The sequence below is a fragment of the Papaver somniferum genome, chromosome 1 (assembly GCF_003573695.1).
Source record: "Papaver somniferum cultivar HN1 chromosome 1, ASM357369v1, whole genome shotgun sequence".
NCBI classification, from domain to species: domain Eukaryota; kingdom Viridiplantae; phylum Streptophyta; class Magnoliopsida; order Ranunculales; family Papaveraceae; genus Papaver; species Papaver somniferum.
In genome coordinates, this window is record NC_039358.1 from 64,815,514 (window position 1) to 64,832,880 (window position 17,367).

Here is a 17,367-nt window from a genome sequence, read left to right on the forward strand (position 1 = left end):
AACCAACTTAAGTACGCGGACTTAAGTACTCAGAATAAGTTTTTTTTCAATTCACAAACTCCAACAGAAATTCTCGGGATGAGAACCTCCGACAGCACGCGGACTCTAGTTCCGACTTTCCTGAGCAGCAAAGTACGCATACTTTGGTCCAAGGAATAAGGACTTATACATGTATGAGTTACCACACAATGTTTATATCCAACCATGGTTATATAATCTAGACTCTCATTTCAATCATTGAAACATTCTTAGAGGACGTTATATAGTTGTTGTTCACAAACCATTTTTCGTCAAAGTCATTTTCAAGTGATTGAAACTTAACATGAGTTTTGTCACTAGTAAAGATGAACTTGGCCAAAGCGAAAGCTTACCAACACATATTTCGAGAAATAGATAAGCGAGATAAACTCGGCTCGAAATAGCAAATGTGTATAATCAAAGTCTATATAGCAAAACGACTTTTGTCTCAAGATAGGAGATAGAGTAGATAGACTTTTGAGTGATAGATAAGTTCAAGTCTCCACATAACTTTTAGTCGATGAAGTTCCACCAGTTCCTTGAGTAGTTCTTCGTCTTTGTATGATGATCGCCATGGAGTGATGAGCTCAACTACACTTTCTATCCTAGTCCGAGACTTAGCTAATAGTAGACTAGAAATCAAGACTTATAGTTTTGATTACTAACATTGACAAACATGCTTGAGATAGCAACGCATCCGAGTTCGACAGAGCATTGCTCTAACGTTTGTGATTTATATCTATGTTTTTTGTCGGATCAAGCTCACCAATCAAAAAAGGATCAGAATACACGATCTATCAAGATAAATATAGTTGGAACCTAGCAATAAATATTCACCGTTAGATGAAAAACTTGACTTTAATATTCACATAGCAGAATATACACTCTGGTTAGGATTGACCGTAACCGAACCGTGTACAATGACATGTTCATGAAGGTTAGACGAAACTAGCCAATTGAATGATAAGCTTAAACATTTTTATATAACATTTTAAGACTTTTTTTGAATCACACATACAATCAAAAATGTCTAGATAATGTTTTTATAGAGTTGTTCAAATACCAATAGTCCCATAAAAACAATTCTGATGCATCTGAAAATATTCGACAGAGTAAGTACGTGTACTGTACTTGTTCGTGATCAATGTCTTTGTCATAATACGTGTACCGGGTATGGATACCCTTAAGACAAAAATGAGTTCAGGAACTCACAAATATTTTATGGTTTGCATATCGGGTATACGCACCGTTTACGGTTTTGAAACCAACGGATCTTTTACGGTTTGCATATTGGGTATGCGTACCTTTCCTGGTTTATGATCAACAAATTATGGTATGGATACCAGGTATACCAAAAAGTCGCTTCCGAACTATAGCTAATCTGGTACGTGTACTGAGTACATGTACTGCGGCTCTGGATTTATATCAGATGTGAAATCAATGACACATATCACTGTTTCAGGCTATTTTCAAATGATTATATCTTGAATCATGATTAGGTTACGAACAATAAATTGTTCTAAACCAAATTCATTAAGTATGAACAAATGTTATTAAGCTTATATAGTCATATTTCGAGAACGATATTCAAGGTAAACTTGACTCGAAATTTTTACTATGCATGTACTGTCTAATTCAGTCATGCAACAATGTCTCAAAGATAGAAATGTGAAAACTTGAGAAATAGGTGGTTCAGTCTTCACTTATCTTTTGATGTTGAAGTTCTCCAAAGCTTTTGTTGATCTTAGCCTTCAAACGGTAGAACGCAATAATATTTGTTTCTCAACTACACACTTCTATCCTAATCTGAGACCTGACTAAATGTAGACTGGAAATCAAGATATAGTTTTAAAAACTAAATTTGACAACAAGCTTGAGATAGCAAGACTTGTGAGTTCGATCGACCAATGCTCTAACATAAGTAGGTATACCATCTTCAACGACTTCTAATGTATAAACAACATAATCATCCATCCAACTAGGTTTCCCGGTTGATCTTCTCGGTTTGGTGGTTGTTATGGTTTCCATGACCGTAAGTGTTGTATCTTCTGCTGACTTTTGTTCTTCTTCCCCAACATCGTCACCATCGTTTGGAACTTTGGTAACTAATTCTCTTGCAGACCCCATGTCTTCAGAAGTATTTCAACAGATACAGACTTAGATGGAAGTGATGGAGTTGTATCAATCTCCACCTGCTGCAAAGGCTCACTAGTATTAGTTACCTACATTTTCACAAAACATATTGAGATTTTTGTATGTGGTTGTTTTTGCCATACGTGTATACTCATAACAGGGATCCACTGCAGACCCTTAAGATAGAATCCTTAGGGTTGCGTTTTCTTCATGATTATATCCCCTATGTTTTCTGCATGAACATCTATATGCATTTCCTCATTTTCCAAATTAGGATCCACAAAAAGAATCTTGATTGAAAAGACTAAAAATAAGTAACATATTGGAAAAATTGGACGAATATTTGCATGATTGCTAAAGGTTGATGCCAAATCTTTCAGGAGGGATACCATTCTATATAAGACAAAAAGATATAAAATGATCTTGGCCGTTGGATCATTGAAACGTTATCCCCCTGAAAGATTTGGCATCGGCCTTTACCAATCATGAATTTTTGTGAGGGTAAAAGATATATAGTAGTTGTGTATGTTAAAAGTTAGATGGGAGGTGATTATAATAGTACAACCGTTGTCACAGTGGGTGTGCCGATCGAAGGATTTAACGAAACGACACCACTACATGATTGCACGGATCCAGATCAGATCAATGGTTAGAGGATATAAAGGGCGAATCATAATGTCACCAAGCGCAACATAGAACAATGTTTTCGGACGGGTGGAGCGCGATCTCGAACAACGTTAAGGGCTGACGGGGTTGCGTCCATAGCTAGGAATGCATTTGCATTCCAATGCATTCACGCAAAACACTTCTAAACGAACAAGCACCCCATGATTCATGAAATTTAAAATACTGGGTCAGCCCAATATTCATTTTGTGGCAGTTCGGGGCCCATTTGGTTTTCTCCAAAAAAAAAATGGAAAAATGGATGGAGAAGTGGGTCATCGATCTCTCGCATGCTAAGCGCTACATTCCCAAGTTGTTTGAACAACAGTTATCCAACTTTATCATGAAGAAATTAACATAATTAGTAAAAAATTAAAAATTATCGGTCAGTATTAGTCAGAAATTACCAAGTTATCTTTTTTTATCAATGATGCGAACAACACCAAACCTGCCAGAATCTATTAATTGTAGTGGTAAGTGTTCCAAACCATGCTCTTCAGGATATACAGCTAGCCTGCGCAGTGCAGCTCGACCTGAACTGAGTGTACCCCAACACAACCTATCAGAACCTGTCAATGCCCATATATGGCCAAAATGTTATATTAAGTTTCAATTGCAGTGAGGTCTGAGCAAATGTCCTAGCAAATTGTCAAGCATTTGGCTTTTCACACAACAACTGGACATTCATTTGTACTCTCATGACTCTCCTTGGTACAAACGCTAGTCCCATAATCCAAATGCAGCATAATTTTGGACGATTTGCAGCTTCATCTGTGTTTCAATGGAGATAAACTTTGAAGAAAAATGGATAGTATATGGCGGTAGTTCTTCTGCTAAAGCTTCAAGTAAGGTTTTCCTGTGAATTGACCTATGTCCACCAGAAAGCCACACGTTCCTACAAAAAAGTCCGAGGTTACAAAGAGCATGAGTCGGATATGTCATGCTTCCAGCAATCAAGAGCATAAATCAGACATGTCGCACCTCTGGCAATCTCAAACAGAGCCCAGTCTTGCCTAAATTTATTTGTCTACTCGAGTAAGATGAAAAACAACATTTAAGAATAGAATATGGATTGGTCAAATTGAACTTACCCTCCTCTAGGTCCACTAATGAGCTGGTTGTCCTAACTCCACTTGCCACATTTTTGATGTATGTCTTTCGAATCGAAACATGCAACAAAGAAACTTTTATTAGTTTTCTTTGAGTAGAGACTATAAAAATAAATTGATAAAACTTAGATGGGGTATCCAAAACTGGGTAACATGCAGTTTTCAATTACCTAAATCAACGGATCATTCAGCTCGGTGTCTCTTAATTGATCTCCCTACCATTTTTGTGGATGTACACATTATAGAGCATTTTGGTACATAAAATCTATTGCTCAATAAAACTAAAATCCAACAACTGACCAATTAGCCAAACAGGAAAATTGCAAACCAGAAAATATGCAAAGAAAGACAAAAGAAGAAAGCAAGAGTTTTTACTTTTTGATAGGAGGGCAGATTGCACCAAGTTTATGAGCAATGCCAAGTGATTCAAGAGCAATACAAGCATTTGAGACGAGAATAAGTGCAACACCAGTGACTCTATGCTCATCAGCTCTTTCTAACACTAAACTTCTCACACCTACTTTCTTTAGTGCTAAACCAGCAATCCCACCTCTTACTATCAGTACTTCATCTTTTATCAACATTTTTTCCATCTTTCTCTCTAGAACTCTATTGGTCTTAATGTTCTAAGCATCTAAACAGATAGATCAATGATTCAACTAAATAATTGCAACATACAAAAGGTTCTAATTTTTATGAATATTTTTTGTGCATAGTGAAAACTTTGAAGTCAGCTGTAGTCACCAAATGAGACAAATTGAGGAATCTTTTTTTTTCTAAATGGAAACTAGTAGAATCTTTGATTTCATATCTTCAATAACTTGATCCGAATACTAACTGAATATGAGTACATAAAAAAAATTGTACAAAAACGTGCTTGTATTAATGACAAAAGAACATCTCTAATAATATAGTGCAATACGCATATATACCCAGGAACATGAATAATAAGTCTGACTGTTAAAGAGAGTAGGTAACTTACCACAATTGTAATGCACGAAGGAACTTCATCAACCATCCTCCAATGCCACCTGACGACGATGATCCACCGCCACCACCACCACTTTGAGAAACCCATCCAGAAATATATGAAGGCAGTAATCTTGGGACAAATTCCTCCATTTATAATGTAGGAATTTCCTATATGACGTCCTGACACAACAACATCTTCTACGCTGAGGATCAGTACTACAGTTATGATGTTGAGTTGTTTTTAACCTTTAACCTTTTCCACAGCCCTTTCAAATTTATTGGATTCTCCATCTATATTATGGTATGAGACTAACAAAAATGAAGTTGGTCAAATTCTGTATGTCAAACTTCATTTTTGTTTAAGCTTAATGGCCGATATACCTGTAACCTGTGTTTATGGAAAAGTTGAAATCAAACAGGACAGTAACTATTTATCCAAACTAAGATGTTCAAAATGTGAGCCTACATTTTAGAGATCCCTTTATTTACATTAGGGACGACCTTATGAGAGATTTTTGTTTAACTACAACCTACATTATTCTTCGAACGGACATGAGGGCACATTCCACTCATCCAATTCCCCCAGCTAATGGGATAGACGGAGTTCTATCATGAATTAAGGAAATCAGTAAAAGAAATTGTTGAAGTTCTCAAGTCCACACAAATACCCTCTCAGCATCATCCATTAAAACAATAACAAAAAAAGATGCTAGATTGCAATTGAAGGGAGCATATACATGTTCAAGGTATATTCTCTTTAACTTAGGCACTAGTTTATATGTATTTTAGTCAGGACAGAAGCAGTAAGGAAACATGCAATATGTTGAACCAGACAGAGGGCATACCTGAGCAATGTGTGGTAAAGTTGAATGAGAGAGTACCATATGCAACAGGGTGCTTAGCCATAGTGGCTCTAGATTTAGACCTTGACTCCCCTTCCTATTGATTCCAACTGCAATTAGTCCATAGCACCATCATACACTCAAGCCAACAGTAGCAGCATCTCCCTTTACTTCAATTGAATTCCCGGCCATCAACCATACCCTAAATTCCACCATCAGAAATTCGTCTTGGTTTCTTCATCTCGTTGCTGCAAATCAAATCTGACGAGAACCCATGTCTTCTAATTCATTCAAGACCCTAATACTTCCACTGAATCTCTTCCGATAATCACCATTTCGAGAATCTCACTTAACCCACTGAAATCCATGCAGTAACAACTCCTTTTCTTCCCTGCTCAAATTCTTATCCACATATCGTCTATTTTTGACTGAGTTCCTTGTTCTAACTTAGGCAAATTGTAATGGCTTTGGAAGTTAGGGTTTAATCGTGAAATTCCGACGATTTCTTCTTCAGTTTCGATGTTTGGTCAACAAATTAGTTCAACAACACTGAAATTGAAAATCACTGAAATTGAACAAATTAGTTCACTCTATTCCTCAATACCAATTGTGGATGGTGATGGTGATGGAGATGATGGTGGTGGAGATGATGGACTCATGGTGGTGGACCGAAGAAGAAGAAGATGGGAGCAGTTTCGATATGAACTTGGAGGAAGAAAAAAACTGAAGGATAAGGAAGATAAACGGAAAAAAAAAAAACTATAAACTTTGAGGTGTCCGAGATTTGAACCCGCGACCTTTAGTTCATTTTAACAAAAAATCCAGCTACATGAGGGGCATTCTTGGTTTTTCAGCATGGACCATTCTCAATCTTTTTGTAGTAATTGATCACTTAGATTTGATAAAAAAATGGTCATATAAGGTCCCCTAGCTTCGCTCGGTCGGCCCAATCAATAAGGATGACGGTTAAAAATGAAGCCGTTACTAGGGGTGTAAATTGGGTCGGGCCGGGCAGCCCGACCTATTTATTAAATGGGACGGTATAGGGCAGGCCGGAACATCTCTTATCCATGAAATTAAAAAGGCCGGGTGGGCAGGGTTATTTATCTACAGTTAGTACCCATGACCTACCCAAGCCTGTTTTGTAATTTGGGCTCGGGCGGGTAGGGCCGGAAGGGCCTTGAATATTACAAACAAATATATATGTTATACATATATATTGTTAAAAATAAAAAAAAATACTAATAATACACAAGTTTTACTTAAAATTAATAATCAAATACGAGAATTGAGATGGGAATAAGATAAACCAAACTTCTTATAATTTTTCCTGAATTGAATCATAAGAAAAGGAAACTGCCTTAGATTTTGCTCAATATTTTCTCTATATGGTTAACAAAATTAGACTCCAATGGAATAAACGTTAAGAAATACATATGAAAACTATGAGGGTTGACTGTATTAAGTATACGTACCAAGTATATTCTAAGATAAAACAAATGAGAACAGTCACTTAGGCTAGGTAAATGGATAACACTGGCGGGCTAACATGGCGGGTAGCATTGACGGGATAATAGGGAGGGTATTGGGCCGAGCAAGAAAATTTGAATTGTGGCCTGTGCCCGCCCTCTTATTTAAATGGACTAGGTCGGGCCAGCCCGTAAAGGGCCACGGTCACCCATGGACTGTCATGGGACAGGGCGGACGGTACTGGGCCTCGGGCTGCCGGGCAAAATTTACACCCCTAGCCGTTACCGACCAAATCTTGGCCGACCACCTTTAGTTTAATCGACGGACAACTCAATTTGGGATGAGAGACTTAATCATCGCCGAGAAACTTTTTATCCAATGTTCAAATTTTTGCCCATCCACGTGGATAATCAAATACGCAGTTTTGCCAGTTTCCACTGGACTTGCTCTAACAGACATTGGATGTTGCAAAATTATGTTGGGTTGAAAGGTTGCACCCTGGTGGTTATAGAATAGACTGGGGAACTTGATAATGTAGATAGATTTGCGCAAAAATGAAAAATGCAGATCGGATGTGCTTTAGGTAGGGACATAAGTCTGCTCTTGGTGACCGGTCCTTTTTTTTACCCGTCATTGATTTCAGCTGTTCTTATAAGTTCATGTGCACTTCTTATACATCTACTGCAAATCTACATTCCTTTTTTTTACCCGTCATTGATTTCAGCTGTTCTTATAAGTTCATGTGCACTTCTTATACATCTACTGCAAATCTACATTGTAGGATCTCCGGCCTTGGCAACACTTACCCTTCACCCAGGGAAACTGGGAAAGGAATAAAGTAATAAACTGATTTCTTATGCTCTCACGCCCAGTAGGTAGTACTGGACTCGATGATACTTACCTCTAGGGCGCAGGCTCGTTACAGATGATATCTGAATACTGAATGTATAGTTGTTTGAATGAAAAAATTTAGTACATAACTGATGATTCGGGATCTAATCAGCACAAGGAGCACGATCTCCTTGTGTTTGGTGCAGTAACTCGCAAAACTGGCTACTGCAAAAGTGCAAAGTAGCTTGTGGAATGCTGTCCGGAAATAAGAGATCAGGACGAATACAGAATAATCATACAATTTAAACTTTTTTCCAGCAACATTTAGTACACTATTACTTGAACAAAATACAAGGAAAAAAAAAATGTAAAGGAAGAAGATGAGGAAGAGAACTTAAGTTTAAGATGGAATGAAATGGACGAACCCAAACTTGGCTTCTTAAATAAATATTCATCCAAACTTGGCTTCTTAAATAATACTTTTCTCTTTCTATTATACAATTTCAGCGGAAAGTTGTCATCTGAACTTAGTTACTTGGGTCTCCTACGGTAAGGGTACATCATATCATCAACGTTAGCCTTGATGTAGTTGCCAACTCTATATACGTTCTTCAATACACCAGACGCCACTATATTTGCATTACGAGTAAACCTACAACAAGATACACATTATTACAACTCAGAAAAAACTTCAGGTTTTCGTGCCATAGCCTCTATATGCATAACTTTGACAGAACAAACACAGTCGTGGTTATAATAACTGTAAAGAAACATAAAATAACTCGGTAAACTTGCCTGGGCAAGAATTCCTCTGCTGCTGGCTGTGGTGGCTTGCTTGATTGCGGCTGCGACAAAGGTTGACCATCTTCAAAATAAAACAAGAGACAATCACTAATCAGTTACTAGAAGAAAAAATTGAGAAGTGCATAAACAGGACCATGTTCTAAAGACTTAGTGGCACATCAACTCAATTGAATTTTCCAGGGAAGAGTAGCTTATCCGATGGAGAAGCTGAACCTTAAGGCTTAAACATGCATTTAATATGGCAAACTGCAACAGTAGGCGTTCGGATACCCTTATGGGATGAGTGTGCATAGAGTTTTCTAACTATGCATGTACGAAAAGGTTACAGTTCCAAGACGAAGAGAATTCAATACTAACAAACAAAAGAGACTTCCTGGTAAATTGTTACATTTAAAGTACTAAATCTAGTTCAAGTTATGTACAAATAGTAATAAAGGAATGAACTTTATATACACATATAAGAGATGAGTAGAGATGTTTTACGATTGCTGACAGGCATAAAATGTCTCTATATCAAATAACCATTTGGTTACCTTCCGTTTTACGAGCATGTGCAGGAGCATGGGCTGGAGCACGGCCTGGAGCATGCCCTGGAGCTTGGCCTGCTGTTGCTGTTGCTGTTGCTGCTGCAGGTCTTTTATCCACCAAAAGCTGCAAGAAGAATAATCCGGGTGAGAATAACAATAGTTAATACAAGTGTGCTAGTTCCCGTGGCCTGTGGGGCTGCCTGATGACAACCCTACCCTTGACCCTTTGACGATTATTCTCGCTCTAAATGCACAAACACTAAAGACAGGCAATTTTTAACATCAGTGCTGGAAACCATTGGAGGTCATGGGTTCTGAACATATAGCATGCCTGAGAGGGTGGTTAACAGTTCAAATTTTTAGACTATAGAGTGAGCAGTTGTCAACAAAAAATGACTCAAGTTTATGTAATCACAACCAAGGACATTAAACTACACAGTAAGTAAGTGTTGAAAACTGACATACTGATTAATAACCCTGACCGAGGCCTCCAGAAGGAAATACCTAGTTATATAGTTTATTAGTCACAGGAAGGTTAAGATAGTACCCACAAACAGATTGATGACATTGAACGCAAAATCAAAATATTAACTGAATTTGCAAGAAGCAGGCTCCAAGTTTTCATGTGCCATTAATATGTGTAGTCGTTGAATTTCAGAAATGATACTTCAGTTGCCACTTGCCAATTTGGTGTAAAGATGTCGTCAATATAGAGTTGGATAGTGAACAGATCATTACACACTATAAAGACTACAAATGGGATTGAAGTGTAAAACACATAAAGAAATGAACAAATTCTAACCTCAATACCAATACAAAACGGCAATTCAGAGCGTTTCCCTTGTGGATTTGATGGGTTTCTTGCCCCTGCATCAGGATTAGTAGCTGGATCTTTATCTTTGTTATCCATGTGCACTGAATAGCCCACACATACATACTTAAAATCTGTCAGCCTTCTTCCCTCTTTAGAAGCTTCCACCTCAGACTCTCCAACAATGTGACTAGGTACTGGCCAAAAAAACAGAAACTTAACCAAAATCAGAGTCTATTTTGATAACATCATGAAGCAAATATGTAACTTTGTAACAAAGAAAGTTAGAATTCCACAATCATGAAAAAAAAAAATCATTTTTTGAACAAACCCACTTTTTTTTAAAAGAACCAGAAACATAATCAAACTCAAAAATCAAAACTTTATCTTTGTTAGCCTCAGTACAACATGAAATTGAAACAACTCTACAAGAATTTCTCACATTTTTTTACAAAATTTTCACAAACCCATAACGAAAATTTCATAAAACCCATGCTAAAATTGAAGAATATGACTCATAAAAATGGGCTTAATAATGAAATTAAACATCTTTTTTTTTCCATCAAACCCTAAAAAAGAGAAAAAGAAATACCTTGAAGAGTTCTACTGATGCCAACACAAAGAGGTTTTCGTTCTTTGGATTTATGAATTGATGAGTAGTATAAACATCCCTTACATGACTTTCCCTTGATTCCTCCATCTTTCACCTGGAGTTTTTCGTTCTTTCGAGATCCCTCCATACCTCTCTCTCTTTCCATCACTAACTCTCGAGTTTTATTTTCCTTCTCTTTCTGTTTTTTCCTTTTTGCCCCTCGAGTTATTGCTTTACTTCAACTCTTCAAGTGTTTGATGTTTTTGTACGGTGTGTACACATTATAAGCTCATTCAGGGTCAGGCATTACGGGACCGACCTAATTGTTGGTTATACGAGCACTGTAATTCATCAATTTACTTTGCCTTTTTGTTTTAGAAGCACACCAAGAGGGAGGGAAAAATTTAACAATCCATTCACTTTGTTTCTTCTATACGGGTTAATCTGTTTATTATGCTGTGTACAAGTAACAAAACACATCTCACAGGTTCTCTCTATTACATTTATAGGATTCAACAAAATGTTGATCAAATACAAAGCAGATTTGAATTGACTTATATTTTGTGTTTAACAGCATCAAAGGGTTTGAAATAGTTCTAAGGTAGTTAAGAAGGATGTGATTCTCAGTGGGATGTTGGGGGTAAATACATTGAAGAACTAGGTTGCTGAGCCCTTTACTTCCTCGGGTACATCGGTAGTAGGAAAGTTTAAGCTCTTGAAAACGGGATAGTAGGTGTCCATTTCAAGATGCTCTAAGATTGCTCTTGTCTTCCAAAGATAGGCCGAGTGACCATCAATAAGTTCTGTAACGTCGACCTGAGTCACCAAACAAAAAGCCATTGAAGTTACGGACTACATATGGATGAAATTGAGATTAGACAGAACAGCAGACAAGTGTAGAGGATAAGTGACTTTACATTCTCAATTCCAGGGACCTCAACAGATTGAATTCCAGCTAATCCTTGAGTAAGTAGGCTGAAACCAGATATAGTTCCACAGAAGACAGTGATTAGAAAAGCAAGAGGCAAGACTTGGAAATCTTTTCTGTGAAATTCACTGGAGTGGTGAAGAGGGACGAGAACAAAATTGTTTACTCGGTTCTGAGTCATACCTGGCTCGAAAAGCAATTCCAAGTGTCCAATCGCTAGTAGAATAACAATTCACAAATCTCCCAGAAACCACCTGCATACGAGAAGTAAAGTTTACTAATAGCTCTGAAATGAAAACCTGCTATAGACATGGTTGCTCAACAGAAGTAGTTAAAAAGATTGCAATGTTTGTATTAACTGTTCTAACAGCCTTCCAATTTTCATTGTTGATTGAAAGTGGTGCTCCCAGAAGAACAACCCTTTCTACTATTCCAACTGCAAGAAATAGTAGGAGGGCATTAGAATCAACAAATTTATTCTCCAACAGTGAAAAGAAGGGATCATTAACAAGTACCATTATCTTCTGATTTGGCCAAAATCTGTAGACATTTGAAAATTACCCGCGCCCCTAATGAGAAACCTACCAGTGTGACAGGCCTGAAAATTAACAGAAATTCAAGTCAATGTTTCAGAGATGTTATTTACATTAAAAAAATACAGGGGCCGTGGTATTAGAAGTAATGATGTTAATCTGATACCTGTTTCCCTGCAATCCCTTCAATAAAACTTCTTCAGCGAGAATCTCACCCGCCTTGTCTGACCTGAAAGGGGGAGAGAGAAAAAAAGGAATATTGGGCCAAGGGTTCCATGAATTGAAAATCTAGTAGAACACTGATTTCAAAAGATGTTTCTGGATGGAACTGGATTTGAACTACGATAGGAAAAGGGTGGTCCTCCAACCCTATATAGCCAGGGATAGTGGTTATGCCGTAACTTTTGTACTCTACAATTCTAGGTGAAATCGTTTGGAATGCAACACACTATAACATTTAGAAACGTTAAAAGATCGGAAGCTGTTATAAATCAGCTGGTTTGGATTATCCGGAAAGGACGATCTTGCCGTGAGCGCACTTAAATATGATACATACTGGCTGGTCTTTTACACAATGTAGATGCCAATATGCAAGTGAGAAATAAACCTGTCCACTGCAATTGACCACTTGCTGTCTATGAAATCAGTAGCAGTAAGTAATGTAGCTGGCCATGCCAATGCAGCCAAAAGCGTGCTTAACACAGTCATCATAGCACCTTGCTTCATCAACTCGAACGCAATTCCTGCAGCATAAGACAAGTAACGCGAATTCCGGATGCAGCTTCATATAACGAGTTCTACACAATGACCAACCAAAACCACTTACTTGAAGTTAACCAGTCTTGAATTGCAGTGCTGACTGCAATCAAATTTTTGGACTCCCACTGAAGCGCGTACCTGAATACTTAATATGGAAGAGTCAAAATAACATACAAAATAAACTTGTTTTGCCCCATTTATTTTATATTGATAAGCTTGAGTAGTAGCACCTCTCCAAGTTATCCTTTCCTTCCCACGGTTTTATGTAATCTTCCTCCTCGAAAACAAATCCAGCAACCAAAATGCCAACTGCTAACCGCTGAAAAAAGTATTTTTCAATAACATCTCAATAAAATTACCAGAGGAAAGACATTCCTTCTCGAAAAGATCTTGATCAATATAATGTTAGAGATAAATTCCAAAAAGTTGAAAAAACTATACAACTTACTCCTTGATTATGATTGTCTCCAACAGGTTTGATTTCAAATTCATCAACGCTTCCTGTCCTCCTAGCCATTTTGACCCCTGAAAGTCCAGCTCCAGCAGCTGGGTTGCACAAATCACGTGTGAGTTAAAAGATCCAAAGACACACATAGTAACATGACATAAAGTTGAGCAAGAAAAGATAAAGCAAAGGTAAACAGATTTAATTTAAGCAACAAATTCGGGAATCCTGACTGAAAGGAGCCGAACAATCTAGCAGCTTAAATTTTTTATGTTGCAAAATACTTTCGTGGAGAGTTTACAAATAGTAACATGATATAAGACGGAGCAAGAAAAGGCTTCCTTAGCCTGTAGTATATAAGAAATTGCTTAAGAACTAAAAGGAACCAAACAATCTAGCAGCTTAAATTTTTTAGGTTGCAAGTTTAATGTTAATTTGCTAAGACATGTGAAATACTAGCCCTTGAAAACACTTAACTCACCTCCAAATGATGCAGCAACAGCAACAGACCCAGCAACTGATCCTGCCGCACCTGCTACTGCAGCAAATCCACCTGCCCCAATGACAGGAACAATAGCGCCCAATGTTGGTGCTAAAGCACCAAATCCCGCAGCGATCGCTGGAGCGGCTAGCCCTATTGAAGATTGAAAACAGAACAATCAAATCTTATATGCCCTCAATAATCGGTTCAAAGCTCTTGCGAAGAAAAATTGAGGATGCCATACCACCAGTAATGGCCAACAAGGTTCCTCCAGTTATTGCAGCTGCGCCAATTATTCCTCCACGTTTCCATGCTGCCCATTTTCCTTTTGGTGATTTTGATTCTTGTTCAGCAGGTTCCGCTTGCTTCATGAGAGCCATCGCGGAAGAAGCAACCATTACCTCCATAGCTTCCTGAAAAGATTTCTATTAGATATGATATATATACCTTAACCATAGCTACAAGTAATATATATGGTTTGGCTTACACCCTGCCACAGGCATAAGCAAGACCCATTACATGAAGTGATGATGCTTACAAGAAACAATTAAACCACGGTACAGAAAAAACAATTTATTTTCACCCCTATGTGGCATCAGTCTCAAATCCAAGAAAAAGATTATGAAATCTAAACACTACTACAGAAGGGACAAAATTATGCTTCAGAAAAAAAAGGGGGACAAAATCAGAAATAGCTAGTTTGAGTAGACATACCACTTTTATCCACTTGATGTCAAGCCATGTTGCCAGCAACCGTAGAGCCACACGATGCCGAGCATCATAGCCCTTTCGTTTATGAGAAGACCTCTTGTCGGTTTCGTTTGAACTTGCTAAACAAGCAGAGAGAAGCTCATACAGAACAGCAACTTTCCTGTGATAGCTAAGCAGTGTAATTTCTTCCACGGGTTCCTCGGTAAAATTGCTGTCAAATTCAGTAGATGTGTCCTCTTTGATGGACGTCTCAGAACACAACTGCTGAAAGGTTTCAGATGCTATATTCCCTGCTTCAGGTGCTGGTTGCTTCTCACGACTGGAACTATTCTTTGAGAAGTCATTTTCTTGCTTCCGATAGTTTTCCATTGCAGCCTCAAAAGAAGCAGGAGCAGTTTCCAAGCTCATCTCAAGAGCATCAACAGATTTTGTCAAAGCAAGTTCTTGATCTGATCTTTCTGACGAATTTTCACCACCTTCTTCTGAGAGTAACCTTATGAACTACATTTTGACGTAGATAATCAATTAATCATTATGCCACCAAGTTAGAATCTCTCAGTAAGGAAAACGAACGAGCAAGTAAAGAGACATACAAACTATAAAAAAGTCTATGTGTTTAGTCGTTTTCGTATTTTCAGATACCATCCTGAATTCTAAGTTAGGGGGCAGGATTGTACATCTAAACGCATTGTCCATTAACGTACAGAGCCAAAAATGATTCCCAGGCATTAAATAACTACTCTGGAGTGCAATTTAATTTTTGACAACATGATATTACTTAGTCTAAAGCAGGTGAGAGCTCAGGCGGTTGGGATGACAAATGATAATAGGATTACGAGATATTGTAACAATGACATGATCTGAACACATATTCCAGCTCAACTATCTGAGTCTAAGGGGTTTAGGCAGACCCAGTCACCTCTTGGAGTGCACCTCTCATAAGGTATACTACAGTAAGGCTCAGGTTGAACCTATAACCTTAAAATTCAGTTAAACATAGTAGATAAAATCTAAAACAACAAGGACCCTCCACAGAAAAGAATCCACCAATAGACTACTTTTTACCTTAAACATAACACCATTTTAACTTGAACCTTGCTATCTTAACATCAAAGAAACACCGCAAGATGAGCCTATATTCAAACTAGTAGCTGAGAGCCTAAACACACAGTTGTGAGCCATGAGTGACACCAGCAATCCACAGTTAAAATCACATGTGGTTCCTCTTGCGAATGAGGTCAGAATTTACAGTCTAAATAACTTGTTTGCTTTCACTTGGAAGGAAATTCAAACATCATTCCCTAATTAAAACAAAGCTAAAGTAAAGTTCTAATTTATGAGTTTCCATTCTAGTGGTTTAGTTTTCTCGTGATCGTTTGTATAATTTATCAAAGCACATATATGTTAACGTCTATATAACCAAAAAGCGAAAAACAAACACCTACAGCTCCAATGTGATGCTTAGCGGAAGCTGAGAAACCAGTTTCTTCGAGTCCATGCCAAGCAGTAGGATCAATCTCTAGAATCCTGTTTGTGCCAAAACAATCAATAATGAAAGTCAAACCAGAACACCACTACAATTCCACAATCCAGTCAGTTGTTATAACCTAATTTCAATTGCAGAAGTGATCCTAAATTCAAGAAAACTAGGAGATCAACTTGATAATTGAACAAGAATTCTTGAAAATTTCAAGTTTCGCAAATATTATAAGAATTACTAAAAGAACAAGAAGAAAAACCTGAAAACTGGTCGAAGTAAACCAAAATTTTCATGAATCCACAGCAAAGGATCTTCCGAAACTGAATCTGTACTGCTACTACTGCTAACACGTTCTTCATTTTGTCCATCATCATCATCATCTTTAGATGAACCTAATGGACGAGTCTGATGAATCTGCGCCTGATGTAAAGCAAGAGAGAGTAAAGCTGCAGCTGCATATCGATGTGTAGGTAATAATGCTGATATTGCCATGATCGAAACACCTTAATTCATTGAAAATTAGGGTTTCCTTGATGGTCTCTGTAACTAAAATTAGGATCTCCAGGATACTATTCCTAGTGAGAGATATTCGGAAACATTCAAAGTATTGAAGAAGAAGAAGAAGAAGAAAGAAAATGGGTAAATTCTTCGATCAGATGGATTTATTTATTTCGTTCACAAATACAAAAGTTAAGCCTATAATGTCAATTATGTTGATGAAAGATAGGTTAAAATCTTTTGTTTTCAAGGATTATGTCTATTATTGTTGTTATGCAAATAATGATTGAAGATAGAATGAATCCTTGTGTATTCGGCAGTATTGATCATCCCTGATCCATATTCGTATGTATTACTGTGAGGTTATGTAATGTGTTTTATGTTGAGCACGATACAACCAAGTTGATTATTTTTTATTAGCTTTGTTGGTTGTTCCGTAAGGTACTTTATGTTGAGCATTTTGAACTAAATTAATCATCTTGTTTGGTTATTTAGTTATTGCTCCGTAAGTTTTCTTATGTCGAGCAAAACAATTGACAATTAAATTGATTACTTTTGTAATTAGTTTGGTTGTGTATTCCAATTAGATTAATTACAAGAGAACAATCAATTAAGTTGACCACTTTTGTGTTTAATTTGATTGCGTATTCCGATTAAATTAATCATGGGTTTACTTATGATTAATTTGATTGAGTTTCGGATATAAAAATCATTCTTATGGTTTTGGTGTCCAATAAAATCCTTCTTTTCTTTGGTCGCT

At 37.4% G+C, this 17,367-nt stretch overlaps 3 protein-coding genes across 5 annotated transcripts; all 3 read right to left on the reverse strand.

Moving 5' to 3' along the window:
• Positions 1–3,379: 3,379 nt before the first annotated feature.
• On the reverse strand, positions 3,380–6,455 carry LOC113289478. Of its 3 annotated transcripts, XR_003331034.1 has the most exons (5): positions 5,741–6,455; positions 4,906–5,283; positions 4,094–4,204; positions 3,906–3,969; positions 3,380–3,709 (listed from the first exon to the last, which is right to left on the reverse strand). XR_003331034.1 is itself a non-coding variant. In XM_026538731.1 (4 exons), the coding sequence occupies exons 1-4, from the start codon at positions 5,799–5,801 to the stop codon at positions 3,648–3,650; spliced, it is 357 nt and encodes a 118-aa protein (XP_026394516.1). In that variant the 5' UTR covers positions 5,802–6,455; the 3' UTR covers positions 3,380–3,647. The 3 variants fall into 3 exon arrangements, 1 of the variants encoding a protein (XP_026394516.1); XR_003331033.1 differs by lacking the exon at positions 4,094–4,204; XM_026538731.1 differs by lacking the exon at positions 4,094–4,204 and having other exon boundaries at positions 4,906–5,075.
• A 1,856-nt stretch (positions 6,456–8,311) lies between these two features.
• LOC113289486 lies at positions 8,312–11,008 on the reverse strand. Its single transcript, XM_026538752.1, has 5 exons — positions 10,773–11,008; positions 10,172–10,377; positions 9,376–9,493; positions 8,834–8,903; positions 8,312–8,690 (listed from the first exon to the last, which is right to left on the reverse strand). The coding sequence occupies exons 1-5, from the start codon at positions 10,936–10,938 to the stop codon at positions 8,570–8,572; spliced, it is 681 nt and encodes a 226-aa protein (XP_026394537.1). The 5' UTR covers positions 10,939–11,008; the 3' UTR covers positions 8,312–8,569.
• Positions 11,009–11,164: 156 nt separating this feature from the next.
• LOC113289495 (transmembrane and coiled-coil domain-containing protein 4-like) lies at positions 11,165–16,789 on the reverse strand. Its single transcript, XM_026538762.1, has 15 exons — positions 16,369–16,789; positions 16,075–16,156; positions 14,633–15,130; positions 14,163–14,331; positions 13,919–14,071; positions 13,441–13,538; positions 13,223–13,311; positions 13,060–13,130; positions 12,841–12,976; positions 12,400–12,462; positions 12,216–12,298; positions 12,060–12,136; positions 11,884–11,954; positions 11,690–11,747; positions 11,165–11,588 (listed from the first exon to the last, which is right to left on the reverse strand). The coding sequence occupies exons 1-15, from the start codon at positions 16,599–16,601 to the stop codon at positions 11,430–11,432; spliced, it is 2,040 nt and encodes a 679-aa protein (XP_026394547.1). The 5' UTR covers positions 16,602–16,789; the 3' UTR covers positions 11,165–11,429.
• Positions 16,790–17,367: the final 578 nt, after the last annotated feature.